The sequence below is a fragment of the Oryzias melastigma genome, linkage group LG10 (genome assembly GCF_002922805.2).
Source record: "Oryzias melastigma strain HK-1 linkage group LG10, ASM292280v2, whole genome shotgun sequence".
NCBI lineage: Eukaryota > Metazoa > Chordata > Actinopteri > Beloniformes > Adrianichthyidae > Oryzias > Oryzias melastigma.
Genome location: NC_050521.1, coordinates 3509140 through 3530614, shown reverse-complemented (window position 1 = coordinate 3530614; position 21475 = coordinate 3509140). Strand labels below are relative to the sequence as shown.

General features: G+C 40.5%; 1 protein-coding gene across 7 annotated transcripts in view; it reads right to left on the bottom strand.

Annotated features, from left to right (window-relative positions):
- rapgef2 (Rap guanine nucleotide exchange factor (GEF) 2) overlaps nt 1-21475 on the bottom strand; it is a gene marked incomplete at its 3' end in the record, with an annotated part of 95125 nt that overhangs the window by 44368 nt on the left and 29282 nt on the right. For 6 of the 7 annotated variants that reach the window (XM_024262567.2, XM_024262570.2, XM_024262568.2 and 3 more), the window contains 3 exon segments: nt 10084-10167; nt 14178-14234; nt 15754-15824. In XM_024262567.2, the coding sequence (XP_024118335.1) occupies nt 10084-10167; nt 14178-14234; nt 15754-15824 (212 nt within the window). 7 annotated transcript variants of the gene reach the window in all.

The window sequence follows — 21475 nt, the reverse complement described above, 5'->3', positions numbered from 1 at the left end:
ACTCTGAACCCTGTGGCAGTTTCCCAGCGCTCCGGTCTCCCTGCTTCCCGCCCTGCATTCCACTCACTTATACAACAGGACAGGAATGGAATGCCGTTCCAAGCAATCACCAGCCGTTCAGTGCACCTAACTTGTGCTCTCAGATCGAGAGGAGGGGTCTCCTCACTGAAGAGCGGCAATGCAAACATTTTCAGACCTTCAGGAGGAGAAAAAGAATACGCTCTGGTCCTTTGGAAGCTGAGTCCTATGAATCTTTAAAGCTATTACAGCGGACACTGACTTAAAGCCCTCACCAGCTTCCTGTCAGGGCAGCAGCTGCCCCCCAGCCGCCCTGCAATCATGCTCAAAATTCCTTGGAGCATCGACGTGGTTGTTCCACACGCGCAGCCCAAACTTTGCCAAGACGGTTCTGAAATAGAAGTTGCCTTCAAAGCCAGGAATGCGCGGATGACTTGTGACTTTTGCTTCCTGAAATACTGCTCCCCGTCCCGCAGCAGCACCACAGAGCCTGCAGGGACAGCTCGGTTCCACTGTCTGGTGTCAGCGTTTCCAGAACATCCCTCCTAACTGCACCCACTCCTCAACAGAGGCTTCTGACAGGCGGAGTGCGCAGGAGGCTTTAGTTTACCAAACAGACTGGAGTTGTTTGTAACCCCTTAAACACGAGGAGCAAACAGCCGCCTGCTGACAGCCCTCCCTTCACCCTGACACTCCAAAAAAAGACATCAAAGTCATGCTTCACATTCCAGACATGAGGGTCATCACACAGACCTGCTGCCGGCCTGCAGGCTCTTCAGGCTTTTCACAAACAAGCAGAAGCTCCAGCAGCACAGAGACGAGCGCTTGTGTGTTCAGGTGGAAGGAGTCAGCAGAGGCTGCTGCCTGAGCACTCACCCCGACACCTTCAATCGCTCCCAGACTGACACAGCCCCCGGGTAAGTGTAGAGGATCCCTCCCCTCTAAATGATTCCTCCTGTTAGTCCAGAAAGGCTCCAACAAAGCTGTTCCAAGCCCTGAAGCTTAGCTGTAGGAGCGGCATATCGTCCTGCGTTCATGCCAGCGCTGCTGAGAGAGATCTGTGTGGAAGAGCTGGGAGCGTGTCAGTGGATCCTCCCCCCGCCTCTGTGGGGCGAGGTGGGGCGCAGACCGCAGCAGCATTCCAGCGTGACACTCACTTCCTGCTTCAGCCACCAATGAGTGAGAGGGCGGACCGTTTGAGCCTGCTTACGTTCTGGTGAACTGTGGACATGCTGTCCTCACTAAATTACTAGCTTGATTCAATCCTTTAGTTTGCTGTGTGAGGAGGAAATCCTTCAATTGGATGATTTGGATTTCAGATCACGTTTTGTGGGTCGATTCAGGTGTTTACAGTACAAAGTCTTATGTTGTTCTCATAAGAATTCAGATTTTAATGTAATCCTTCATTGTGAGGAAGAAACCTTCAGGTCTTTCAAAATCAAATGTTCTCTGGTCTAAAACTGCTATTTTACCTTGTTTAGCCTCTTCAGAGAACTAAGAACTAAATGTTCATGTAGTTTATCGTGTGAACAAGGTTTAGAGTTGGTTGTCTCCTTAACGCTGGTCTCCACAGATGGATAGGCAGCGTGGAGACATCGCCATCATACGGCATTCATGCTCTAAAACAGAAGCCTCTTTGGACAGTCAACACACCATAGATAACATACTAGGATTTCTTTTAGAATAAATAATAACTACTAGGGCTGGGAATCACTGGGTACCTAACAATACGCGATACATGGCTTGCAATATCGATGATCGTGCAATACTGCGATTATTGCTAGAAATCATCTCTAATTACTCACAATATAAAGAACGACACTCGTATTTTTTAGGAAAATGTATCCACATTTATTTTTTAGCTTGAACACAATCATAATAAACAACTTGTGTCTTATTTTGTGCAACAAATAATAGAGACTTTAGTACTAATCAGTAATATTATGTCTTTGACAATCATTGACACCAATTGAATTGGAATTATCTGTAAAATTCTGTGTTAACAACAGTAAACACAAACAGCAGAGCCACTACTTAGTGCAGAATTGTTGTAAACAACAGAACAAAAATTAAATAATTCAAGTAGCTGCCAGACACATAAGTGCTACACACCCCCAATCTACCTCCAAAGGAACGCCTCACCGAATAATAATAATAATAATAATAATAATAATAATGGATTGGATTTATCTGCGCTTTTCCAGACGCTCAAAGCGCTTACATTGTGTATCCATATTCATTCACACATCATTCATACTTGGTGATGGTAAACTACTACTGCAGCCACAGCTGTCCTGGGGCAGGGTGACAGAGGCGTGGCTGCCAGTCACCTGAACATTCATACGCATTCACACACCAGTGGAGCCACACTGGAGGCAAGTAGGGTTAAGTGCCTTGCCCAAGGACACAACGACACTTGGCTGGCGGGAGCCGGAATCGAACCGCCTATCCTTCGATCATTGACCGATCCGCTCTACCACCTGAGCTACTGTCGCCCTATGAATGATGAATATAACGTTTAACTGCCTCTTCAATCACAGAATCAATCACAGGACTAAATATTGCAATATATCACCATATCAATACTTTGGCGCACCCCTAATAACATCTAAGAACCAACTGAAGCCTTTGCAACTCGAAACTTCTAAGCTGCAAAAGTAAAAATGTTTGTTTGATAATTGCTTCAAGTTTTAGGTCTAAGTAAAATAAATTGTTGTCCAAAAATATGTTGCTGATATTCATCTGGGTCAAAACTGGGCCAGCACCTTAGTGTCCCCCCACCATGTTTTAGTTGCCGTTTCCTGATCACTACACTTTATTATTATTATTATTTTTTTTTATTAAGTGTACTATTTTATCTTGCTGTGAATACAAATATGAGATAAAATACTAGCAAAATTCTGTGATGTGATTGTGTTGCTTGGATAAATGAGAATTGCATTTTTATTAAAATCGACAATTCTTGTTGTGCTAATTTGCTTCATTTATCTTGTTTATTTGCAGTAAATTAAAATGCCTTCGTCAAATGCAACCGTTCAGCTCAACCCCGTACAGGTGGCCAAAAACCAAAACATACCTTAGGTCGCTGACTACATTTATCACTCTAAAACTAAATGTTTAAACTTGGAATATTATTCAAGTAAAAATCAACCTAAACCTTAAATAACTTTCAATATTTTACTCTCCATAAAATATATTTTGTCAAAATTATACAAGTTAGAAATAAACTAATTATTAAAAGAAAAAACACTCACATTCCTTTACTTTTATATGAAAAAGATTACACTTAAATATCCCAAAAGATTTTAGCCTCCGTAAAACATATCCTGTTAAAATATGAAAATGCTGCTGAACAAAACAAAACAAAGCCTGGAAAAAAAAATAAAAGTTGTGCTTTTAAGCAAAAACAAACCAAACCATTACGTTTTCTTTATGTGTTTTGCTGTCTGGTTGTTATACTCTGTTTGCCTTTATTTATTTTATTCCGGGTATGTTTGTTTCTTTCTGCTGCATGATTCAGAGTGGGGTCATCTGGACCCATAAGACAGCATGAGGGTTAAAGGTAGTGCACGTGCGTCTTGCAGTTCCCTTTAGAATCAAGAGACGTCATGAAAATGTGCATGTGGTAAGTGCATCATGAAGTTTTTGTAGGTAGCACACGCCGTCGTAAATGCCCTTCACAGAGCACTCCAGTCGTTACTAAGGTACGTATCCACCTATAAGGGCAGTTGGGACTAAGGCATGAGAAGAAATAACAAATCCCTGTAAACAAATGTACTTAGAGGTCATCTATTGAGTTTTCTCTAAAGTGCAGTTTTACGGTTTTACATTTCTTGGGAGGTACATTGTGAATAAATTCACGTGTTAAAGCTGTGAGCTGAACAAAGTGTTGAAGAAAAATGTGGAGCAAACCAAGAGAACTTTTCTATTAAATCATTTATCTGACAGGAAGCATACAGGACGTGTCAGAAGCTTTTAAACCTGCTTAGTCTCTGCCGCTAATGTGAACCGACCATCACGTCACTGTAAATGTACTGCAGCTCAAAAGAGCAAATTAATCACCAAATAGCCATCACACCTGGAACAAAAGTTCAGCTTGTGAGTAAAACAATGAAATAAAACTGAGTGGAGAAACAGAATAAATGATGTTTGGACAGTTTCATCAGAGATAAGTCTGACTTGACCTTTCTGTGTCAGCAGGAGAAGAAAAACTACTCCACAAAGCAGGTTACAGGTTTGCTTGGGTTCTGATCAGAAAGCTGCAGATGAGTCTGGCAAATAGCGTGCTGAAAATGAATGCAGGCAGAGGAACTGAAACCAGAGAAGGGTTAATAAAGTTTGCATTCAAGTGGAAGTTCCCACTTCCAGAAAGTGGAAGCGCAAATGTATCTCTATCTGTTAATCAGTATTCCTGATCCGAGACTAAATGAAAACAGACAAATCTGAGCTCAGCAGTGTAGTAAGATCAGACAAACTCACAGTTGATCTGAACAAATATGAATGAGCCTTTTCTTTGTTTAAAAAGAACCAATCAGCAGCTTAAATATGAAGCTAGGTTTATGCAGGAGTATTGTCCATCTGTAAAAAGGTTTTGTAACTGTAATAAGAAATTTATACAACCCTAAAACTGTTGAGCAAGTGTAGAAAAATGTGTCCGTGAAAGGTCATGCACACATACGAGCACAGGCATGGATCTTCAGCAACCTGGGACACGCATGCCACAGTAGCACGCGGGGGTGGGACAACAATAAGCCCTTGATCTGTCGACCGCTTGTATTTTTCAGGATTGAAAAGGGTGACAATCTCTTCTCACAATGAGCTTTTTCCCCGATGGGGTCATAAGGAAAGGGTCAGTTCATGCAGTGCTGTTCTGTAACTTCACACACCTGTATGCTGATATATATATAAATGTTACCGGTGAGATGACATGTGGGGCGATATGAAAGATGAATAAGACTGAAGCATACACTTGTTTTTTTCATGGTTTTGAAGTTATTAGAATCTGATCCTATTGCTGTAGGTATGACATACCACAAACGCAGTACTTTTTGTTTCAAACGAACATAGCTGAAATAAATTCAAGTTTGTCTTATTTTCCTTGTGCAATATTGTTATTAAAGCCCTTTTTTGAGTTAATACCAACATATGTTTTAAAAACCTATTTGACCTGCTGTTTGTTAATTAAATAACAATTCAGAGACATTGGAAATGTTTTCGTATTTCCAAGTATTAGAGTCCGCATGATAGCTGGTGATGACACAGTTGTTACAGTGAGAATTATAAATCAGCACTGTAAGTCATAAATGTTGCTGATGTACAGTAACAGAAGCTAAATTACTATTAGTAATGTTATTTTCTTTGTCTGTAAATTAATCAATCAGCAGTCTCCCCATGAGATGCATGATTTCCATCCAGGGAAAAAAGTTCCTTCATTCTACATTTCTACAGTTATAAAACAACTTTACAACCACAAGCTTTTTTGATAAAACTTATTTATGGACTAGCATTTTTTTTTCAACAAGTACAAAATCTTTTTTACAGACGCACAAATCTCTCATTACAAGTATAAAACTTTTTTACAAATGGACAATACTTTTGCAACAATCCTAACTTAATACTTAAAAGGACAAAAAGTCCTTTAAGTCCTTTTGTTTGCCAAATATTTTAAAAGTGTACCTATGTTTAAAAGATCTTTGATACTGCCTCAAGTACCGGCATTTAAAACATAAAACTACATAGGGATTCTGCTCGAGACTGGAACCAAAAATCTGTATTTCAAACAATGAAAGAGAGAACTATGACGAGATTTCTCCTCTAAAAGCTGCTTCATGGCTTCCTTAAATGTGATGAGCAAACAAATAAAGTTGTGTGAACTAGAAGTGCATGAGCTTCCTCTTTCCTCTATCTATGAGGTGTGTTAGATGGTGGACGGCAGGTGCAGGGCTAATCTGTTGGTCAATCACTGTATAAGACAATATTTACAAATAGTTAAGATTATTCTGTGGATTAGAACCATCAGAAATCCTGTTTACTTCTGCATAGTGTGATGTTTTATTCATCTTTGTGTAGCAGATCAAGAAAGAATTGACTCTTTAGCGATGGACTGAACAAGGAGAACAATGTTGGTTAAGAAAGACAAGAACATAAGGTATTGTGTTCTCTAAGTATTTTGAGACACATCTGTCTGAAATCTAAAGTATGGAACCAGGTAGACTTCCACACAACAAAGAAGCATCAGCAAAGACCATCTATCCATACGATGGCACACCTGTTGTACTGTACCGTGATATTATTAACATAGAAGTGTTGCTCAACATTCTAGCTCTATAGAATGAGTCATATTTGTGGATGAAAGATGCCATCATTAGACCACAAACATGCTTATAAGGAACGTCAGGTACAAAACACAGATCGTCCCTTTGAAGACGATGAGAGCTTCTGATTGTCTTTATGTTCACTTCATGCTTCAGCATCAGCTCTGTTAGTGACTGATTACAGGACATGACTGATGAGGTTTGGCTGACGTGCTTTAAATCTGTCATGCTTCTGTGTATATACTGTATATATTCATCCATGTATTTCATTTCACACATGGATAAAATAAAGAACACACATCTCAAGCTTCTTCAGTTAATGACTGAGTCATTCATCTTTCCTGGATCAGGTCTCACTAATGTTGCGTGGGGGGTGGAGGGGCACACAGAGAATGATGGAGACGTATCAGGTTATTGGCCTTGCTGCCAGCGTGGATGTGGACTGCTGTTTCAGAGTGCAGTCAGTCTGAAATCTAATTCCAGTGAGTCTTTAAAAGCTTCAGGAAGTCCTGCTAGACTCAGTGCAGTTCATCGTGTCACTGCCCATTTCCCTTTCCAGTCACTCTGTCCTCACGGGTCCTTTTAAGACAACCAGAGTCAACTTTATTCTCTGTTTTGGACGGATTAAAGAGATCCTATGTAAAAAAAAAAAAAGTGAGTAGATAGAGAAATGTTTTAAGCTCTCTGAGGCTACCAACAATGGCAGAAGGTTTGATGAAACATTACAGAGTTGAGTGGGTTAAAAGGTACTGCTTAAAGTACACTGCATTTCCGTTGCACTGAGATTACAGGTGATGCAAGGCGCAGTCTGACTTCAGTCTGCCAGCAGATTAACTCATTCTGAAGGAATTAGGAAGAGTGGTGTCGAGAAAAGGTTTGTTCTGTGTAACAGCTCGGTGAACTTCTCGTCTCAAATGTCTCTAAAACTGTCACTAAAATGTTTGTTTCAGTATATGTCACTGGAGAAACAGGTTCTGTGACATTTCCCTGAAGCATTTCTCTGAAGGTACCACAAAACTAAGATGATAAAAAACAAAACCAGAGCAGATGTAAACCAATTTATAACAACAGTCAAATGCTCTATGATTTACTGTCAGAACAGAAGAAAAAAATGACGGTACAGCAGACATCCTTTAATATTACCTGGTTAAGATCCGCAATAGTTTGCATTTTAATAATGCTTTGAGCTTCTTCACAAAAATGCATAAAACTCTCAGAATGAGGGCTTCTAAACAAAGCTCATTATTTAGACACATCAGGTTAGAAATGTGAAGTTCCATAGACACCCCCCACCCCTGTCAGTCTCATACCTTTAAACCAGCATACAGAAAAAGACAGGGCAGAGCTGATGTCGGACTGAACATCTTGGCGTGTTCCTATAGTGTAAATGTTGAGTTCATGTGAGCATCATGAGGAGGATTCAGGCATTCAGGGGAAAAGTAAAAGTTATTTTGATCAGTAGTCAATTCATAGAAGTTCCTGTTTGATTAAGCAAGTGTAAAGATCTGCATGTGTCCTGATTATGATCGTCAGTAGAAAAGTGACAGTAGCTGGAGCTGGGACTGGGAATTACTGGAATTACTGGGTACCTCACAATACGATGCCTTACATGCCTCAAGATATCGATGATATCGCGATACCGCGATAACTGGTAAAGAAAATAAACTCTACTTACAATATATAAAAGAACACATATTTTTTTAGGAAAATATATCCACATTTATTTTTAGCTTGAACAAAATCATAATAAAAAACTAGTGACTTATTTTGTGCAACAAATCATGGACCCTTTTGTGCAACATTTCTGAAATCAGTAATACTGTGACTGTGACAAACACCGACACCAATTGAATTGGAATTATCAGTAAAATTCAGTGTTAACAATAGTAAACATGGACAGCAGAGTCACTACTTAGTGCTAAATTGTTGTAAACAACAGAGCAAAAATTAAATTCAAGTAGCTGCCTGGCACATTGATCCAACGTGCGCCCCCTATCTACCACCGAAGGAACGGCTCACCGAAGGATGACGAATTTAACGTTTTTCCACCTCTTCAAACGAAAATAGAAGATCGATACTTGATGAGAACCCATCAAGAATCAATCACAGGACTAAATATCTCGTGATTTATCGCGATATCGATATTTTGGCACACCCCTAGCTGGAACCAGACTAAAGGGGGTTATTATCAAAGCAATGCAGACTAGTGCAGCACAGAGAAAAAGACAAGGAGAACAAGTGTTTAGTAAAGAGGTTTAGAATCATCTTAAATCTGCCAACGTGTCAATACCTGCAACCCCCCCTGGCATCGCCTACACACCTTCAGAACCAGGAAGTTCTTCCAAGTACAGTAGGCAGCCTGCATTTCTGGATGATTTCCGATTGTTTTAAACGCCTCCGACTTTCATGGAAGGCAGGACAATACACCTCAAAACAATACTGTTACGTTTTTGTAGAGGGAATTCAAATGACGGCCTCAAGTTCTAAATGCCGTAGGTGTGTTCTGGCAGCTCCATGCATAAGCAGGTCCTTGTCTGAAACACCCACAGAGTAACAGATCCACTTGTGAAAAGGCAGCACTGTAACATTTGGGTTTTTGCTTCAGAGGCGGTGGTCACTGCTGTGCTCTGAAGCTGAACTGAAGACAGATGGAGGAGTCTTCACTTTTGAGCTAAAGCTTCTATGTTCAAGTAGTATTATCTGAAGCAGAGGAACAGGAAAGGAGAGAACCGAGCTGACCGTAACGATTACCAGGACTGCAGTTAAATAAACTCCCATAGAATAAAAGATGAAGTAATGCTGCTGAGAGTTCTGCTGTGACAACATGAGGACAACCAGGTCAGTGACTTCCACTTCCTGCTGTCGTGGTTTGAAGGTGGACTGATCTTCGTGGCCTTTCAGTGCATTTATAGGGTCTCATATGAGCTACACTGCAAACTCTTTGATAACTGCAAAGATTTAAAATCTTGTCTACAGATATTCAAGATATTTTACCAGATTTGAAGTTGTTCCATTGCCATTTCAGTTCAAATTTTAGGGATGTTACACAGAGTAGATTTATGTTCTAAGAATATGTGGGTTTTTTTAAGATTTTATGAGGATTTACTAAAATGGGCCAACTTGTACAAATATATTCCCACTTTCTTCAGATTCTGTTTTACAAGTAGTCATTTCTACTTATTACTGTAGTTTTTTTTAAACTGTAATTAAAATGAACTATTATTAGATACACAAAAAATCATAAAGAACAACTATTTCTCAATAATTAGCAAAAAATACTTGGGCTGTATAACATTTGATTTGAAGCAATTGTATTTAACAGTTACCTTTTGTTCTTTTAATGCTTGTGTGGATTTCCTCATTTCTAGATTTTGATATTTTATTGTAAAATTTCTTGTTAAGTAAAATGACTTGCTGATCACTGAATATGTTCTAGTGATTTCCTTCTGCAGATGAGTATTCTATTTTTAGGCTTCCTCTTGATGCAGTTTTACCTGACTGGTTTAATTGGGTTTTAGATGTGTCAAGTTAAACAGAAAGTCACATGTAACGCAGGAGAGTCGCATGACACCTCAGAGCAGAGTGATTTCTGCAGGAATCAGCAACTCACAAGAAGCAGAAAAAACGTTTTCAGAGTCAACATGCAAATCTGGGATCATTCAAGGAAGAAAAGTTGATCCTGCTGTGACCCAGCCCTAAAATGGTCTGAAGGGTTTGGAATGAAGCTTTCATCTTCATCCAGGAATCCTACCTGCTTCTAGGGAGGAACATGGACTCCTTGATGAAAACTGAACCAGATAACAGGATGTACCAGCAGCTGCCAATGTCTTCAGGGCTGAAAAAGAGAAGAACACACACAGTTAGGACTGCAAGCAGCAGGACTCAGAACAGAGAAATTACACTTCATGAGAAACAACTATTTGGTGACTTTTAAAATATGAATAGAAGGCTAAAAAAACACATTTTACTCAACATTAAAAATAAAATATTTACCACATTTATTTTAATTATTTAATATGAACACAGTACCAGTTTATAATGCAAGGTATAATTATGTAATTTATAACTTCATTTTTAATGTTTTAATTCTTATTGCAAACTAAACCATTTTTATTTGCATTTCAAGTTGAATAAAGCACATTAGAAAACGTGAATATAGTATATATATATATCATGTAGGTTCATGTAAAATAACAATTACATACAAAAGATCCTAAAGTACAGAATAAGTGAATGAGGTTCATACAAACAGCAACACTTACAGTATTAAACTATACTATCAGTACTTTATGTGATCTAAGGCTCTGATTGGATTTTTTTATTAAAGAAGACATGATCTTTCAGCCCAGATATTTAGATTTTCTTTCAACCAACATTTAGTTTAATAATTGCATTAATATATTTGCACCTCATTTGAACTGAAATCAGCATGTAGTTACATGGTGCACGCAGAGTTCCTGTCTGCACTGTAATGTCATCTGGACATAGAGAGGTAACAACTGCTCTAACACAGCTTTCACGTTCAAAGAAAATCACCAATAACAAAAAAATCTGGTGCAAATTTGTTCTGAGGAAGAGTTTAAGGAGAGTCTGAAAAGCTAGTAAATGTACCAACACTGACCAATGACCCTGTTGTGTGTGTAGGTCTGAGGAAAACTTTATTGCAAACAAAAAGCTGCCCTGTTTTCTATGTCATGTTTAAAGTCACACATGGACTAGTCTTTTACATCAGTGGGAACCAACATATGAAGCCCTGGACATTGTCATGCAGCCCGGTGGAAATGCTGCTTTGATATTTTATCAGAAGTGAGGTTTTGTTAAAACATACAGAAGGACAGAAAGATATGAGGAATTCAGAAAAACTCAAGCGTGATGAAACCCTTAACCGTTCACATTTGTGACTGGGCAGAAACATTAGTCAACATTTAGTGCAGAAGTCTGCAACCTTCAGCTATGAAAGAGCCATTCGGGTTGATTTCTCACCCACTGAAACTCAGTAGGAGCCACAGGCTTCCTTCCTTCACCCTTTAAAAAAAATAGACACTGATTTACTACTATGATAGACATAATGAACTGAAAACAAAAATAGACTATTTTTTATGGAAGTTCCTTTCAAAATAAAATACACCTTGTCACATATGATCATCTCGATGACGCAAAAGTAGTAGTAGCAAGTATACTGTCAGCAGTAATCCAATAGAAATGGTTAATTTTACTGTTGGTTCATGTCTGCCGCAGACCTCTGATTTAGTGCATGGACAGGACATGTTTTGTCCACAGAAAACCATGGTTCACACTTAGTAAATTCTGTGTTAACAGTTAGTGGGGAAAATCGTAGCTTTAATTTGAAAATTAGAGAGAAAACGCTTTTAATGTACATGGAATGTACAAAAAAAAACTGAATTTAAAGGGTACAGCTGATTTGAAGTCCATCCGTTATGTTGGTGCCCCATCCCCACCATCATAAATTCCACGAAGATAATCCAACGGCTGGAATCCTCTAAACTGGGCGCAGTTCATGCAGGATTATCAGAGATGCTGCGGATGTTAACCTGCACTGTAAACAAACCATAAACGCTGGCTTTCATTTACCGGCAGCCTGCCAATAACATGAGAGTGCTACAGAAGTGCTGTGCCGGTCTGTGCAGGTCTGAAGGAGGACACTGCTGCTACCGCTGCAGCACAATGATTCATGAGCAGCTATCATCACATTACTTCACTTAAATGGATGTGGAGCATTTTATTTCTCCAGCTGATCAAAGTGTCCTCTGAAAGCAAAGACAAAGCAGTGAAATTTAGAGAGGAAAGCATTCATAGGATCCTCCAGGAAAGGAAAGTGTACGTGATGCAAAGTTTGATTTTTGAATGTGTTTATACTAAAAACTGCGAAATACAATGAAGTAGAGGGCTCAGGGGGTGGTGGGTGGTGGGGTGACTGGCCTGTGGGGGGGGGGGATCCTGCTACCACCTGCCTTGTAAGGACATGTGTTTTCTCTGGCTGCCCCTGTTGTAGGTTTTTAAATGTTTTAAAATCTCCTCAGCAGAGTTTGTTCGGCACAAGAGCTGCCACGATTAGTTGACTTATCAACGACTAATCGACTATTAAAATTGTCAACGACTAATTAAATAGTCGATTAGTCGTTACTTTATATTACATGGAGTCAGAGTGTAGTAAAGTTGAACGTTAAAATTGCATTCTGCTAGCTTTATGGGTTATTTTGACATTTATTAAGGTTTTTAGGCTATTTTGGAGTTTAGCTAATATTTTAGCTACATGCTAGCTATTTTGGCTAACTTTGTCTTTTTTCAGTTTTTTAGGCTAATGTGGCATTTAGCTAATATTTTAGCTGCCTATTAATTTCAGCATTTTCAGCCATCACCTTTGGTGATTTCAGCTATCATCTTCCGCGTTTTCAGCTATCAATTTCAGCATTCACACTAGAATTATTGCAGGTAATGTTATATATCTAGTTTTTAGTTAGTTTAAAGCTAATGATGGTTAAGATGTGTGCTTTACATCCAGTTTGCGCATTACCCGATTAGTCGACTAGTCTGGAAAAATAACCGGTGATTAATCTATTATTAAAATAATCGCTTGATGCAGCACTATTCTGCACAACAAAAATTGAAATTTCTGACCCACTCTCATGTTTGCTCACTCCAAATTCTAGGTCAAGTGAACTGAAGCTCCGGGAGCATTGTTGCTTAATCGTTTTAGGGCATAAATCAGGTCTTTCTGCTGGCTGCCCTTATCAGCCTTGTTGAAGTTGTGTACAGGTAATTAGTTGAAAATGTTGGACTAAAAGAAATCTTTGAGAGCTAAAGCAGAGGATAAATATTCATCTCACAGCCCTTAAAGATAAAGGGAGGATTTAAATCTAAATGAAAGATGAAGTTAGTTCATTAGGAGAAATGTTTCACAGCTTATCAGGAATCCTGAGACCTCACTCTAACATCTCCAGTTAGTCCTGGAACTGCTCTGAAATCTGGAGATTCTAGTGCAGCAAAACTGAGAGGGATTTCCCTCTGGGAGGTTTGATCCACATCAGGAATCATTTCCACTCATCAGACCTTTGTTAAGCATCTATGAAAGCTTTTCTGAACTAAATAAAATAGTCTCAAGAGCAAGGATCGCAGTTTGATTTTCCAGTAGACTCTGGACTGGTACAGTTCACTACAAGTAAACGCTCTGTGGAGTATCAAAAAAAGAAAGCAGGTTAGCAGAAGAAGCTGACAATAACCTGGTCCCCTGAGATCATCGGGACACCGCCTTGTCCTGTCACTGAGTGTTCTGAAATAAATGAAAAATGCAGGGACCTTCTAAAGCTCTTAAAGAACCATCAGAACTGTTCAGTCTGAGCCTTCTTAATGTTCAGCTTCTTAACCACCAACTGGGCTTCTAATGAGGTGTTGAGTCTACCACCCACCTGATAAACACATGTGCAAACATTAGTGGTCAGACGACAGAGCAGCAGAGCATAGACTGAAGCCCCCGGAGACTCTGCAGAGTTCATTAAGCATCTTCATTCACACTCAGTGACAGCGGTCAAAACCACTGAGTGTCTTCTGCTTAACACTGCAGCAAGTCGGGAGCTTCTGGAAGATATCAATATCGCTCTTTAATCCCATTTAGCCTTTATGACAGACAGCTCAGGAGAGGAGGAGGGGGATGAAAACTGCCAGGCTACATCTTCAAACAAGTCTTTCCTGGGACAGCGCATCAGCGAACATCCATGAACTCAGTGCAGGTCATCATCATCAGACTCTGTCTCACACAGCTGGAGATGTGAGCCACTGGCCCCGTCTCATCCATATCCATTTACACACAGCAGTAGCAGCACTTACTAGTAAAGCACTTCGTTGGCCTCGTGCCTCTCGTAACGCACCGTCTCACACATCATCCTGCAGGGACAGAGAGCGGGGGGGCTGAGGTTAGAACACCGACTTCAATGCATTCTTATGCCATCAGGTTTGCTCCAAAGTGTTTGGTTGATGGGGTACACAATGTATTTAACACTATAAATGCATCATTAGGAGAGAGCTGGAGGATTATTAGAAATCAACACAGCAAGGCTTTAAAATGGAATATTAGATTATTGTTCTAAAAAGATCATGAATCCATACACACATTTAAAGCAGAAAACAAAACTTTAAAAAAGCAGACCAAGTGTTTGTGGATCCACTTTTAATTTACAATTTCAATAGTTGAAGCTGAATGAAAAAGCTTTTCTTGCATTGTGTTTATAATTGAACAATAAATGAAGTATACATGAAAAAATCTACACGTTTCTAGAGAGGTCAGACAGGCAGCAGAGGAAGGCCTATCCAGCAGTGGTTTAGATTAAAACTGGATTGACATACACTCTTTGGTGTATAGGCTTTTTCACTGATGAGAGAAGCCTATTTTTGGAAATACTGTGACTTTAGATAAAGTTTTATTTTTTAAGGCATTCGACTGTGAAAATATTTGATAGATAGTCAGTCATGATGAGTCTGGAACCTCGGAGGTCCAGGAACAAAACTCTGTCTGAAGCCTTTGTGAAAATGGAGCATAGAAGGGAAAACAAACTATTCCTCCCAGAGGAAAATGTTCAGGACAAAAACACTTTACATAATTCCATGCTTGGAAGGATGTCTGGGTTTTTTTTTAGTTTAGTACAAGTGAAGCTGGCAGGAGTTTCTGTGGGAGAACGGGGACATTCCTCAGCATCCAAACGGGGGGGGCGCCCTGGCGGCTTACACACTGGAATGTTCTGGCTGGCGGGTCATGCTCTGCTACATTGTTCCCTTGGCTGATATAATCCCTGTGTGTGAACACAAGCCGCGCTGGGAACGGACCTCCGTCATTCAGTGTCCATAGGGTTACACATGGACTGGAAGCTTCATGAGCGTGCACTTTAGAACAAGATGGTCCTTCTGAGGCCAAGAGGAGAGCTGCTGGACCTGCTTTATCCAGAATACCTACAGCAGGGGCATCAACTCCAACCCATCTCTGCCTTCACTGCTGAGGATATCTGGATCAGGTGTGCTTTGCCAGTAAGAAGCTGAAAGGGTTTAGGTTAGCTAGATAAGCAGCCGCTCTGGAGGTGTTTCACACCATGGTTAGGAACATTTATGGAGAAAAGAAGAGCCAGTAGTCTGTTTAGGAGTGATCTATGCTGATACGAGTGGTCAGTAGTGCTGCCACGAACGATTATTTTAATAGTGGACTAATCACCAATTATTTTTTCCGATTAGTCGACACATGTGATATAGATAAAGAAGTGTATATTTTTAGAATGAGTGAGTGAAGATCAATGTTCATAAAAGTCTGAACTTCTTTAATTTTCCACTGCAGACAGACGAGCGGCTGCTCATTTGAATTCAAATTCACAAACAACATTCATGTCTGAGTTCTCTTCAGTCAGGAGGACACACCAACCTCAGCTGATGTTCCCTCAGGTTGGACAAGGCCTCCATCCCATGGAGATAGGAGTAGACGATCTCCAGGTCCTGAGGAAGAGGAGGAGGAGAGTTATCCATCTCGGGTAGAAGTATTCAGCTTTAATATAGACTTCAACACACGTCAAAGATCCAGTTAAAAAAAAGAGCAGATTTACAGTTTTTTAGAGGAGCTATCAGTTGAATCTAATAAACTCCAGACTGGAAACAGAAACAGCTAAACTGGATCCTGTAATTCTGGATCAATGAACCAATGTCTCCCTGAAACCAGCTGTTCATTCACATGAACCAACACCTTGCTTACCATGTCACTCATTCAATTGAACTGAACTTTATCTCACAGGCAGAAATTCACTCATCATGGCAGCTCGAAGAAAAATCAAGCGATAGTATGATTACAGCTCACCTAATATCAGAGCAAAGCATGTAGCTGAAATATTAGCTTAACTCAAATAGCCTAAGAAAACCTTAATAAATGCCAAAATAGTCCAAAAAGAATGCATAAGGCCATTATAACTTTCAACTTTACTACATTCTGACACCATATAATATAAAGTAATGACTAATTGACTATTAAATTGGCCACCGACTATTTTAATAGATCTCAATATGTCGACTAATCGTGGCAGCTCTTGTGTAGCACTGCCTGCAACTCAGTGCAGCAACAAACGGCACTTTCTGGCGCTGAGCACAGAGTTCTGTCTGCAGCACACGCCGAACACACACTGAAAGCTTGTGTGTTTGTGCTGCAGTGGAAGCTACTGGGACGACTGTTGGCAACAGGAGTCAGACGTGGCAACAGCAGTGCAGAGGACAACAGCGACCCTGTGCTGAGAGGCTCCAAACACACAGAGCACACCGAGCAGCAATCATCTGCTTAGCACAGATTTCTAAATAAAAAGAAGGAAAACGTAACATAAATCAACAGAGAAAACTTTCAATCTCACAAAATGTCTCAGCCTGAAAAAACAGAACAACGATCTGACATCAACCCTTTTTCACTTTTTTGTGAATGTTCTTCGTTTTTATCTGTGCCTTATACGTCCCTTCAGAAATGGAGGGACAGACGTGAACCTGCCACCACTGCAGGTAAGAGACAAGAGCATTTACTGTTTTAGCCAAAGAAGAGCACAGAAACAAAAACCTGCTTCCTCCTTAAGCTGTTCATAATCACAGCCTTCTCTGGGAGCCAAATCCTCATGCTCATGTATCTACTGCCACCTATTGGATGATGAAGGGACTACAGCAACAGGATAAAGTTACTTAATGAAAACGATATAAAAGCATCTGCAAAAAAAAAAAATCTGCTTTTAATGGAGAAGAGTTTTTAAAACTGTACATATCCACTGTGCAAAAGTCTTTGACATCACATGTCTATTTTTCTTTCCATTCAGACAGATTAACTTAATTATTTTAAAGAAGTTCAGACAACAACTCTCCAGGCTGCTTTACACAGAATATTCAGGCCCATTGCGTGATGCACTCAACAAAAGGAAACTGAGATCAGAGAGCTGGATTATGTCTTGAGCACAACTTTGCAAGTGCTTCAAAGAAACCCGAGAGCTTTCCTAATCTATCAAGTCTCAGAGGATTCATCCAGTCAGCTGAAAGAGGAGTGAGGGGATGTCTCTGTTTCATCTTTGAACCTGTGAGGCAAACTAAACATTACAACAATTGTTCGACACAAAACCAACAGCTCTGAATTCTACAGCAACAACTTTTAAAAGATAAAACACAACTTCTGAGTAATAATAACGTGTTCATATTGTTAAATGCATACTACGTACTTCCATCTGTGTGAATAATAGAATTTGTTGTCAAGTGGTGAGTCTTTAAACCTTGAATATCCGTTATTGAACTGCACCACCAGGGGGCAGTGTTTCCCCTCCAGTTAGTTCCATCACAGTGAATTTGGAGCTCCGGCCTCACAGGCAGAAAAATGTCAAACCATCAATTGTGGCTTGACTCTCAAATACTTCAGATTGACTGAATGGAAAGAATGTAACAGAGGCATATTTTCCACTTTCTGGGCCTTACACTTCCCGGTTGAGTTTTCTATTACTGGCCTCTTTTCATGCTGAGCCAAACAAATCGGCCACAAACTGGAGGAGCAGAGAGTCGGAGCAGAGACCGACCCAGGAGAGAGTGGTTGATCTATGAAACCCATCAGTGGACATTAGAGCTGGAGAAACTAAACTGATTTCTGCTACGTCCATGCAGAAACAGCTGGTTTCCTTCAGATTCCCAAACTATACCCATAACACCATCTTCAAGGCCAGACAAATCCCTACAGGAACACGGGAGACCTCCCAGGAGCAAAGCCCCCCTGGTGCTGTTAGCGATAGAACCTCAGACCTTTCAGGTTGACACGTCTCACTGTCCTGTGCTTGAGCAAGAACACGCGTCATACACCTTCATGATGTGAGAAAGCAGTGCAATGCAGCCAGACCAGTCAAGGCATTTCCTCTGCAGAATCAACAATGACCTGAGTGAGACCTGCTAACGCACAGAAGCCGGGCCATCCTCTGCTTCCCGCCTCTTCCTGGGTGGGTCCAGGGAGAAGGAATAAGAGTCAAAGTCCAATCAAAAATCTGCAGCTGAAAGAAGAAATGGAGGAAAAACTGATTTTGAAGTTAAAAGAAAGCAGTTCAAACCGAGTATGAGGGCTTTGCTGCACACCAGCAAGACAGTACCACAGTCCATCTGCCCCCAAAGCACACCACAATGTGACACCGTCCTCAGGTCATGGCCCGCACCGCTGAGGGACACAAATGAACCGGGCCCGGGACTCATTAGTAGTGAAGGATGTATGAGGCATGACATATAGTAGCATAGAAGGAGTACAGCGCTCCCTTCTGTATCAGAGTACATGTTCACCGTCCCTGAACCCTGATGGTAAAATGACTTTGTGGGTGGAGCCTGGGACGGCGAGCGCTGTCAGCAACTCAGCACACTGTCAGAGAGTATGCCCGGCGAATACTTTCCCTCTGACGTAGTCTCCGTCAGTTTGAGCAGGTGGAGACCAGGGTCACAACATCTTCCGGACTGATCCACTTTCACACACAACACTCTCATGAGAGTAAAAAAGGAAGTGGACCAAACCACAAAAAAAAAAGTCCCACAGTTCAACCAACAGCTCCTGCAGCTGCAGTTTTAACAAAAGCACACAATGACATGATGGGAAAAAAGCTCAACTGAAAGAAAGCAGTCGGTCATTTTCATGCTAATTCTCTGACCAACATGATCAAATCTAAACTGCACTAAAACTCCACACAGTACACAACCTTTTCATGAATGACTGTTCCGACAGTGGACGCCACTTCTGTGTTACTCATGAGGTGCACTCACACTGAGGGAGGTTTGGCTATCACAAGAAATGATCAAACTATTCAGCAGAGCGGAGATTTCTGGTCTTGGATTCTTCATTGGTTGCAAAGTCTTTGCTCTGCTTATCTGTGGACACCACAGCATCTCTCCAGCAGCTCGTCTGTGCTGTTTGACCGGGACACAAATGAACAATGCTTTCATTTGGCTCTGGAGAGAGCAGATAGTACATCCTCTACCAGGTCCGACACTGCACTGCACATCTTTGATAACGAATGAAGGAGACATGAGAGGCTCTTTACATCCAGGTTTAATTTCAGCCTCTTCATTGCCCTCTGTTTCAATGAGTCAAAGGAGCAACCAATCAAAACTGACTTGGCTTAGAAAATACGAGATTAATCCACCAAATCCATGAGTTTTTTTTATATTTTATTGTAACTTTTAGGCACATTTTTCCCCTTTTCAAAGTAAAAAAAATAGTAATAACTTTAAACTTTTTTCAATTCAAATTAGAGGTAAAGTGACACCAGTTTGCCTAAAAAATACAAAATACTGTTAATACTCATCAGTGATGTGCAGACTGAGCAAAGGACCACTACAGATCATCCAGAGACATGGTAGATCCAAAAACGATCTGCACAGATCAAAGAGCTGGTTATGAATCTAGGATGCACTCCAGGTTAGGAAGAGGTCTCAGCATTAGGATCAATCAGTATCTCTATTGGGTTACAGCTTTTGTCTCACATCCTTATCTCTCCTCTGCACAATGACCCCAACGACCTGTGTGAACAAGGTCGATGTCATGTTTTAATTTGAAATATCTAAAAATTTCTAAAAAAAAAAAATAAAGCAGTAGACCAAAAGAATTACTCAAGTACATCATAGAAAATAATTTCAGAAAGACTTTTTTTGGTTCTGCGTCTTGTTTACATCAGAAGCCCTTACAGTCCCGTTCCTGAACCAGATCAGCTTCTCTGGCTTATTTCAGCCAAGAATAACTCATAACCTGCAGAAAAGTTAGCGCACCTCCTTTTAACCTAAGGGCTTTTCTTTGATTTAAGGCACCTGCTGTTTTCTGGGTGTCAAAAAAAGAAACAAAACACCATAGCTCTACATCAGAACCCGGTATTTTGGTTTTGAGTATAGAAAAAAGATATCGTTTTTTAGAACATACATTGAAATTAGAGGAAATTATCACCTCAGAGATAGAAATAGAACTGCCAATGCATGAGCGTAAAAAATTCACAATATAAAATACACAGTATTATTTAAAAATACGTCTCTAATTCTGGAAAATCTAATCCAACAAGTACTCGCGTCAGTACATGTTGATTTTAGGGCTGAGCGATATTGGAATTTTCATATTGCGATATTGTTTTTTTTCATATTGTGTCATAACGATATTAAAAACAATATAAATCAAATAACTATATTTGTCAAAGTAATCTTTATTGCAAACAGCTTTAGGACTTCAGATTTTTACACCTTAACTCACGCAAACTTGGTTTTCAAAGCTGCAGGCCCGCGCAGACACAGGTTGATGCAGACATTGCGTACAGCTCAGGAACTCAGAAAGAGTCAAATGAATAAAAGGAAATTCAGGCTAAATCAGAACCAACATTTAAAAAAGCAGTGACATTTCTAAAACAAAGAATGATTTCAGAACTGTCCAGTCCAGCTTCTCCTTCATGTCTGGAGACGTATCTCATAAGTCTCCAGACATAGGAAAAATAAACGTTTCTTGACATAAACCATTTTTATTTATATAAAATACTATGTATGACCATCATTTTGCGCTTTAATCCCCTGGGTTATCTGAAATATAAAGAAATACATGTTAGAACCATTTATGTATAGAAAGTAGGGCTGTCAGATTTAGCGCGTTAAAATCGCGTTAATCTGACACGTGCTTGACGCCGACAATTTTTTTGACGCATTAATCGCGGATTTTCCATAGACTGTATATAATGGGTGGACCTCATAGTTCGATAGTTATAGTCAATGAGATTTTCTCATACCGCGCGGGCGTCCCGCCCTAACTCACCAGCTGCTCTCACGAGATCACGGGCGGGTCTCCAAACACCGAGCTGCTAGCTAGAACCGGCCCGGCGCTAGGACCTGGAGAGCTCCTGCACCCTAACCCGGCTCCGGTTCGCGTCCAGTACCACCTCTGGTGGTACCGGCTCGCGTCCGGCGCCGCGTCCCGAGAGCTGCGGAGCCCCAACGTGCCGAACAGCAAGCGCACCGCGGGACGTTTTAAATGTTCTGGAGGTTTAACCCCAGCACAGCTGTCTGTCTGCCGGCATATTCATGGCGTGAGCTCCGCTGGACACGTCGCTGCATCGAGCTGCAGCCAGAGAACACGGCGGCAGTAACAG